Source organism: Octopus bimaculoides, chromosome 6, assembly GCF_001194135.2.
Source record: "Octopus bimaculoides isolate UCB-OBI-ISO-001 chromosome 6, ASM119413v2, whole genome shotgun sequence".
In the NCBI taxonomy this organism is placed as follows: domain Eukaryota; kingdom Metazoa; phylum Mollusca; class Cephalopoda; order Octopoda; family Octopodidae; genus Octopus; species Octopus bimaculoides.
In genome coordinates this window covers 2,644,744-2,654,844 of record NC_068986.1, presented here as the reverse complement: position 1 = coordinate 2,654,844, position 10,101 = coordinate 2,644,744, and the positions used below count along the sequence as shown (strand labels likewise).

The 10,101-nt window shown below is 37.9% G+C and overlaps 1 protein-coding gene across 1 annotated transcript in view; it reads right to left on the bottom strand.

Moving 5' to 3' along the window:
* Positions 1-10,101, bottom strand: part of LOC106875298 (uncharacterized) — a 53,856-nt gene that overhangs the window by 35,255 nt on the left and 8,500 nt on the right. The window contains exon 2 of the mRNA XM_014923386.2: positions 647-9,439. Within this exon, the coding sequence (XP_014778872.2) occupies positions 647-9,439 (8,793 nt within the window). The remainder of the gene's footprint in view (positions 1-646; positions 9,440-10,101) is intronic.

The window sequence follows — 10,101 nt, the reverse complement described above, 5'->3', positions numbered from 1 at the left end:
TATATATATATATATATATATATATATATATATTTATAAAAAAGAAGTTTGAAAACGCCAATATATAAAAAATGAATTTTAATTTATAATTTTCTCAGAGATATTTAACATGTTTCGGTTCTTATATATATATATATATTTGTGTTGTATGTGCATGTGTATATATAGGGATGTAGACAGTGATATGCAACTCCATTACAAAACCAATAAATTGATTGATTGATTAATTGGTTATTTAGTTGGCTAATTGATAAGTTGATTGATTGATGATATAATGGACCTAAATTTTTGAATATATTATGTATTTTTTATAATTTAGACCTCAATAAACTAGAGTTGCCTCCCTTCATTCTTTTTATAACACCACACCTCTTCTAACCTCGTCTACAGAATTCATGTTTTGCGTCCAAATGATTTTGAAGACTGCGGAATAAATGATAATCTGGTGGGGCAATATCCAACGAATATGGTGGGTGGAGCATCGCTTCCCATTCAAGCTACTCTAGACTTAGTCTGGCATCCCATTCAATGAGAAGCCTTATACTCCCAGTCTGAATGCCTTAGAAATTATAAGTTTTGACCAAAAGACAAGAGTCATCCCAAACAGGTATGAAAATATTTAAGATGTTAGAAAACTATTACTTACCCATCAGACACTAGACTTTTATTCTGACTTGAAATTGGTTGGGTATTGTTTCCACTGCTGCTGTTCTTAGAATTTTGACTAACAGCATCTTGATTAGGAGTTGATAACAGGGACTGTGGAACTTCTGCTTGATCACTTGACTTTTCTTTCTGATGACGTAATTTACGCTTAACCTTGTAGGACATACCAACACCCACGCACTTCTGGAACCAGCAGTAATAACAGCGACTACGACTGGTACGACTGATTAAACAGTCCTTGTTGAGGCATTTATATGCACGATGTAGTCTTTTGTCCAAACTGCGTCGGAAAAAGACACTGCAGTTCAAACAAGATGCAATGCCATAATGAGAAACAAACGAGACATCTCCACAAACTTTACATAACTTAGCAACATCTTTGCTTAGATTAGTAGTCACGGATGGCGATTCATTTGTCGTGTTCCTCATGTTGGAACTTAGGTCTTTGGACTGAGATACTGTAGGACAAGTGGAACCCGATTTGCTTGATGTAACAGGCAGCATTTGTACTTCTGAAGATGTGGTCATAGATAATCCTGAAAGCTTGTTAATAATCTCTGAATTATTACTAGGAGTTGATATAGGATTAGTTTTGTCACAAACATTGGAACTGTTGGCATTGCAATCCTGTTCAGGTGCTGAGAGTCTGTTTGTAGCCATTAATGTTTGCTGCTTTTTCATTTGTAGAGTATCACTCATCCCAACAGAAAGACATTTTTGGTACCAGCAGAATCGACACCGGTTGGTAGTAGCTTTATTAATAAAACAGTTGCCATCTGCATGATCCTTTTCAGTAGGTATTCTCCCATTTAGTATAGTTCGAAAGAAACACAAACAATTACGACATGTCTGTACTCCATACCGGACACCAATTGCAGTATCATCACAAACACTGCATATCAGATCAGAATGAGTTGGTGTCTGTGCTGGTTGTAAGGTGGCAGGCTTAGGAGCAACTAACACAGATTTTACAGGTGAAGTGTGAAGTCTACTTTGAACAGCATCTACAGTGTTTGTAGGTTGTTTATTATTTGATAACTGTGGCTGCAAAGAAACTGTATTAGGTGTGCTGGTAGTATTAGTGTTTGCGTTGGTCTGTAATGGTGTTGTGGTAATTACTGATACAGTTTGACTTCTAGGATTAAATGTACTAACTGTGCTGATTTCTCTTTCAACAGGAGGAACACTGCAAGCAACAACATCTGTAGCTGTACAAGTTGCACCAGAAACTATGCTGTTTGTGCTACTGATGGAAGTTGCTACAGATGCAAGGGACGTGCCTCCTACTTTACTTCTTTCAGTATTTGAAGAATCTGCAATTGTAGGTAACAGCTTACCACTCTTTACCTGGTGGATTCCTGAAGAGATGGGTTGGTCAGTATTTGAAGTATAGCTCTCCAAGAATTGACCAGTTCCATTTTGGCTTTGATTTGTAGGAATTAGCATTTTTGACATGCCAACAAGCAAGCACTTTTGGAACCAACAATAAGAACAACGTTCGTAGTTATCAGGTGTGACACAACAGTTTTTGTTATGGCACTTATATTTTTTGGTTGTTCGTGAGTCAGTACTCTGCTTAAAGAAAATAGTACATGACCAGCAGGTTTCTATGCCAAAGTGTATTCCTGATGCCAAGTCACCGCATACCTTACAGAAACATTCTTGACTGCTGGTGGAGTTTGGATTCTGGGAATTACCGACATCGCTTTTGTTGTTGTCACTCTGGTGTGGAACACTTTCAATAATTAAAGGTGAATCAGAATCATTATCAACAGCCATTGGTTCGGTTTCAGTGAGATTAGCTGTGCCAGTGCTGTTTAAATTACTATCCAAATCAATGCAAACAATAGAGGATTGCTCACTGACTATCTTCTCTGAACTCGTCTCACATAGCATCTTCTCTTGAGAAACTGAAGATCTATTAGAGACTTGTTCTAAGTTCATTTCATTAGAGTCTTCATCAACTGATATTCCAGTTTGTGTTGAACTGGAAGGCTTTGCTTTCAGATTTACTTCCTCATCACCGTTGTTCCCTTCTTTAATAACATCAGATGATATACCAATACCATCAACTTGATCGTCTTCGGCGTTGGTGTCATTGTCAGTAATGACTGGATCACTATTGTCCACAGTGCTTTCATTATTTTGAATTGATTCTTTACGAAGTGCTGTTTCTGAATTTGTCCCAATCTGAGCCTCAGGAATAGAAACTTCCTTTTCACTAGTCAAATCCTTCTGTTTGCTAACAGTTTCAGCTTCGTTAGTTTGGGGTCTAAGTTTTGGTGGCCGTCCTCGTTTAGTGGTGCCTTTCATCATTCCTGCCTGTAGACACTTCTGTAGCCAACAATATCGACAGAATCGGCGTGTTACACTGTTGATTATGCATGATTTATTGCATACTTCATATTTACAGCCAATTTTGGAATCAGTGCTCTGTGCAAAGAAACTACGGCAGCTTGAACATGAAATAATACCGTAATGAAATCCATGAGACACATCTCCACAAACACTACACAAGCTAGTCCCAATGAAAATAGTATCAGTTTTGTTTCCAACTCTGCTTTCAGCCATGCTACTATCTTCTCTATTTCGGACTTTATTTCTCTCACTGAATTCTGCAACTATAGCAACAGAAGGGACAGACGAAATTCCAGTGGCGTTCTCTGACACAGAAGATGGCTGTTTACTGTTTTCTTTACAGAGAGAATCTTGTTTGCAGGTTGGTGCTACTTCAGTGCTGAGTAGTGTTGATTTTATCTTTCGTGGACGGCCTCGTTTACGCAGTGGCTTGGCTGGCGTTGTTTCCAAATCTACATCTTTATTTCTTAGGGGGATTTTGAAAGTAGATTTGGCAACAGTAGAAATAGACTTTGAAGTATTGTTTTGGGGATGACGATTTTGTTTCTGCATAGAAGGTGATGTCAAATTCTTTTTCAAGGAAGTCTTTGAATTTACTTTTTGCTTGGCCATTTTTTTAGACAATTTCACAGTACTGTATGTTTTCTGTGATTTAGGCAAAGAATGTTGCAAATGACCGTCATCATTATCATCATTATCATCATTATCATCATTAAGATTATCATCAACAAACTCATATTCTTTCAGTGCAGCTTGATGCGATGAGCTAGGAAGTGCATTTTTTGAAAGTGAAGATTTTTTCTTAGCCTTTCCAATCATTTGAACTGACTTTTTGATTCGACTGTGCATTTGATTTGCAATATGTTTTGGAGAACAACATTTAATCATATAACGTAAAGACAGAGATGGTACACCAACAGCTCTGCTTGTCTTCTGCCTTGACATATGAGCTGTTCTTTTCAGCAAAGTGAAAGATGCTTTCTCTGTTGGAGCTCGTGACCTGTAAGAAATATTTGGGTTGGTTGTCATCCTGGAGTAGTCAGTTCCAGTTTCTTTAGGATGGTTACTATCTGAAACAGAATCTTCATTATCAGAATTTCCAGCAAATTCAGAACTGGTCTCTGAAGGGTCTGGCACTGCTATAGGATTAAGAGACTGTTTATCAATGAAATGAGACAGTGCTCCAGGAATGATTTCTTTGCCAACAGGAGCCTCAGGTGAACAACAGTTGGAGTTTTGGATCATATCAACCAAAACTGAAGAATTTACAGAATTTCTTGAAGAACTTGGAATAATTTCTGTAATAACAGATTTATCGGTAAAATTTCGCAATGTCTCAAGAATAGTATGATCCACATTTTCCTCAGACTGTATTGCTCCAGTTGAATCAATAATTTCTACGGGTGTCACTCTATCAGCACTGCTTTCACCATCATCAACAGAATCCCCAGACTTCTTTTGAACAATCTCAGTGTCTACAGAATTCCATAAAGGTTCAGGAATGACTTCAGTAACTACGGAGGGATCCACTGATGTACTAAGGCTTTCAGGTAAGATTCTCCGGAACGTTGGTGCTTCTCGTAATCCCAAACCCTGGTCAGACTCTGGCAAAGAAGTTTTTGCATTTGCAACTGGAATTTCAGTTGTGATATCATTTGATGCAACTAGAGGAATGCTTTCAGAATTTGAATTCAAAGCAGTGCTTTTATCCACGTTGCTGACATACAGAAGAGAACCGTCACTTTGATCTTTTCTCTCCGTTGTTACAGTAACATCTTCGTTACATAAACTAGTATCCATGGCAGTGGACATCGATGAATTATTGGAATCACAGCTAGGTTTTTGAGAAGGAAACGACTCACTCATATCAACAGAGCATCCAGAATCACTAATTTGATTGTTATTATCTACAAATTCTGTATTTGAAGATTCTGGGGCCAAAGAAGATGTTGTGGTTGTTGGTTCACCTGAAGATGGCTGCGAAATTTTCAAATCCAAAAATGTTCTTGAACAGTTTTTATTACTTTTGGACACTGACTTGAAATCAGGAACATCACAAACCTCCACATTACCAATCTCTTCATGTATTTCTTCACTCATTTCCTCAGAAAGGTCTTTATTTAAAGGACTTTTATCATTAGGGAATACATTCTGCATAATTCCCATTTCATTTTCATTAATCTGATGGTGATCACTATTGTCATGGGACTTTTCATTTCTGTTTGGATCCTGTTGACCAGCTTTGGGAGTAGGTGTTGGTGGTTGAACTGGAACGATTCGTTTCTCTTGTTTTGACATTCCAACAGCCAAACATTTTTGGTACCAGCAATATCTACAAACACCTCTATTTATTTTGTCAACATAACAGTTGCCATCTCGGCACACATACTGACTGGAAATTTGCTTGTCTAGACTCTGGCGGAAGAAGACACTACATTTCAGACATGTCCACACTCCATAGAGGACTCCTGGAGCTCTATCTCCACAGACTCTACATAACTTCTCAGAATCTGTTTCTTCAGAATGAGTAGCAGTTACAACTGAGCCACCATCCTCAATCATAGCAAAATCATTTGTTTCAGACTGTTTCTGTTTAACAAAATCAATATTTGAAGATTCCAATATAAGCTGTGGTTCAGGTTCTAGTTGTGGCATTTTGGCATCTAAAGACAATGCATTTGAAGATTCCAGAGACTTATCACAAATTTTGACTCCTCGCTTCCTTTCTTTCTGAAGACTAAGAAGTTTTTTCCGTTCTTTCTCAATGCTTCTCTGGAGCATTAGAAGCTTCTCTTCCACATTATCTTTCTTCATTTGAAGCTCATTTAATTTTTGCTGAGCAGTTTCCCGCTCCCCATGCTCAAAATTACATCTGTCCATATCAGAGACTTTTTCTGACACATCCTGGTCTTCACTTCGATCTACGATTGATTTGAAAACCACTTTCTTCACCTGTTTTTCTCCAGCTGCTGATGACACAAATGGCAGAGATTCAGAAACTGGTGTCATATCATCTGAGCTGTCAAAAATGTTCTGTGGAACTTCGTTAGTTACTTTTACCATCAAACGATCATTCATTGCAATTGAAGTAAAACTGTCTTTCACAGGGTTGTTACGTTTTTCATTAGACTTTGTTTCCCAATCCAAACTAAAAAGCGATGGATCCCGATTTTGATTTGAGTGCTCGGAGTTGGAATCAATTCTGGTATTTTTGGAAGTCAAAGAGGAGGGTGGAAAATTACTGGTTTCATTGGTCTGCTTAAGATGACTGTCTTTTAGTAACAAACCACTTTCCTTTGTCTGATTATCGTTACTGTTAAGGAGTACACGCCTGGTAGCTTTTGACGGACACTCTTTCATTGTATCAGGTGACATCACAGACTGCTGCTGTTGCTGGTTTTGTTTCTTTAAAGCACTAACACGTTCTTTTTCCATTTTTAGACGTTCAAATTTCTTCTGGATCAATTCTATTTCTTCAGATGATTTAGTTAGAGATTCAAACATACTTTCCATCAAACTTGGTAGTTCACAAATCTGGTTGTCTGAAGTATTGTCCCCAAAGTATGGTTCAAGAATTTCACTGTCCACATGAGATGGACTTGTTTTATCTTGAAGTATATTGTCCAAAACAGCGCTGTATATGTCCACTGATTCTCTGAAAACTAGATTATCCAAAACAGGATCAGGGATTTGATTTTTTGATGCCTGGGTCTCCAAACTGGACGAATTTCTCAAAACAATTGTTTCTTTACTGAGCAAACCACATTCTACACACTTCTCATACCAACAATAGCTGCACCGATTTTTTGGCAGCAAATCACTATTGATAATAGAACAGCTTTGAGTCTGCTCACAGACATACTTAGAGCATATCTTTGAATCAACATTTTCTTTGCAGAAGGCCTTACAATCAGTACAAACTTTAGCACCACAATAGATCTCAGCAAAAGGTGCACTACAGACAATGCACAATTCTTCATTTTGAATGAGTGGAGTTATCACTGAAGAATATAGTGTATTTCCAGGATTTTTAACTTGATCCAAAGAGCTGACCATGTGTACAGATGTTGTATTTGTGCTCGTGGTATTACTAATGGCAGTTGTTAACTGTGCAGATGATATTGGTGTTAGAGGTAAGGAAAATGTAAAACGATCACAGGTTGGCGTCAAGGCAAAAGTAAAACGATCACAAGTCGGTGTCATTTTTGATATTTGGTCAGCCTGCATTCCAACCGCAAGGCATTTCTTGTACCAACAAAATTCACAGTTTTCCCGGTTTGTTTTTGTAACTGAGCAATTTCGTCGTTTTGAACAGCTGAAACCAGCAGCAAAACCATCTTGTATGCACATCTGGAAAAAGATGCGGCAATCTGGACAAGTAAGCACTCCGTAATTAACAACAGAAGCCTGATCACCACACACAGCGCAAATGTTCAGATTTTGTGTAAAATGAGAAGGATCAATGAAAGTCTTGGTGGTGTTGTTGTTAGTAGTAGTAGTAGTTCTACACGTACCACTCTCAGTAGATTTCAACAAGTCTTCATGCTTACATTTGTCAGATGTGGCACCGGAATCAGTCAATTTGCTACTATTCACTGCATTTACATCAGGCGCTTTATTGCAGGAGCCGACAGCTGTTGAAATAGTAGATTTCTTCAGTCTGCTGCTGTTACTGTTTAAACCAGTATTACTACTACTACTACTACTAACGCTACTGTTATCATTTCTGCTGGGAATACTGACATTGGTATTTCTCACAAATTCTTCCTTCGGTGCTACAACTCTTTCGTGAATTGGTAATTTACACGTTTTGTGATGTGATTCAGCACCAGAAGCAATCTTGATACCATCTTTGTTACTGTCTGTGACTTTCTTTTTCGGTAGCACCACGATTTTCTTTGCCACTGTTTTCTGCTGAACTTTTGCTGTCATAGTAGTGGGGGCTGAAAATGTGACTGTTGTTGATGCTGCAGTCCTCTTTAAAACTGATGGCAATGTCACAGCATTGGTCGGTTTCTGTGATACAAAGGTTGATGATGACGACGACGATGATGATGATGATGATGGCAATGATGATAAAGTCGATGATGATGATGATGATAGAATTGATGATGGTGATGAGGAGGAGGATAAAACAGATGATGATGATGACAATGATGGTGAGGTTAATGATGATGACTGTGATGATGATGACGAACAAGAAAATGAAACAGAAAGAGACTGGAATGAAGCAGTTGATGATGAGACAGAAGTATTACTGGTACACCTTTTTGAAGATGAGTGAAGTTGTGTATTTGAAGAGTTACCAGTATTCTGTGTGCTACTTGCTGAATGACTAACCCCTTTGAAGCGTTTGTGAGGGATGCTGTTAATGTCGCTCTGATGTTCAGAAGGTTTGGCTAGGTTTGGATCCATACTTTCAAGTTTCCTTTTTTTCACAGGACTTTTCGACGCTGTTGAAGAGACACATCTACTGCTGCTACTGTTGTTGCTATTGTTTAGAGATTTACTACCAATATTGTTGTTGCTATTGCTTAGAAGTTTGCTACTAATATTGTTGTTGTTGTTCTTGTTGCTACTGATGACCTTCATACACTTTTTGTTATTGTTTGCTGTTACAGATCCTTCGCTTTCTTTTTGCTCATCTTTTACTTTAATGCCACAAACGGGTTTTACCATTTTTTGTGTTGATGAAACAACCCTGCAGCTGTCATCATCTTCCAGTTGACTACCATCTTTCTCTTTCTGCATACCACTAAGCAGACATTTCTCATACCAACAATACTCACAGCTACTTCGCCGAAAACGATTAATCTTGCATTTTTTAAACTTGCAAAAATAGCCCTTGTAAAAATCGTCAAGAATACTCATTTTAAAGAAAACTTCACATTCTGGACAGGCCAAAATGCCATAATGTTTCTTGAAAGCACGATCTCCACAGACTTTACATAAGTTGAGATCTTTTTTCGGTGGTGGAACTTTCTGAGACTCTGTAGTTTGTTGTGGGGTTGGGGCCTTGCGTGTCTCTTTATTTATGTGTTTATGTAGTGATGGCATCTTCAATAATGAGTTGGCTGCTTTTTCACTTTTCATTTGCTGTTGTTTGTTCTCTACTTTTATCACAGTAACAGTTTCACCAATTTCTGGTTTATCACTCGTCATTCCAGCTCTGCAACATTTCTGGTACCAACAGTACTCACACTTTCCTCGGTTTCTCTTTGTAATTTCATGCCCTTTATGCTTGCAGTGGTACCCATCAGCAAAGCTGTCTTGTATGCTCAGTCGATAGAAAAGCACACAGTCTGGGCAAGTGAGTACTCCATAATGGATGGTAGAAGCTGTATCTCCACATACTTGACACACACATTCCTCGGTAGTTAGAACAATGCCAGGATGTTTCTCGGGATGTGTTTTCCTGCAACATAAATAGAAATGAATTAAGTAAAAATTAACTGAATGCCAACATTGAAATAATACAGATAGACATGTCCTCATCGTCTGTTTAACATCTACTTTTTTAAGCTTGCATAGGTTGGACAGAGTTTATTGAGGAAGATTCTGCATAATAAGATGCTCTTCTTGTCACCAACTCTCAACTGTTTCGAAGCAAGGCAATATTTCCTCATAGCCACACATGTGCTCATAGAATATTGGAAGTGAATACCATTGCTTGTATGACTGTGGTAGTCATTTACAACTATCACATACACACACACATAAATATACATGCATACAGACAGACAGACACACACACATCTATATATATATACATATATCATCATCATCATCGTTTAACGTCCGCTTTCCATGCTAGCATGGGTTGGACGATTTGACTGAGGACTGGTCAAATATATATATATATATATATATACACACATACACACGCATCTATATATATATATATATATATATATAATATACTAGCAGAGATACCCGGCGTTGCCCGTGTTACATGCAATTGAAAAATGAGACTTTGCTGTTATATTTTCTGTAAGGAACTGGAATACATATGATTCGAATTTCATCAAAATTGCACATGAGGGTTCTTTCCCTCTTTACACACCCTAAAAAAATTCT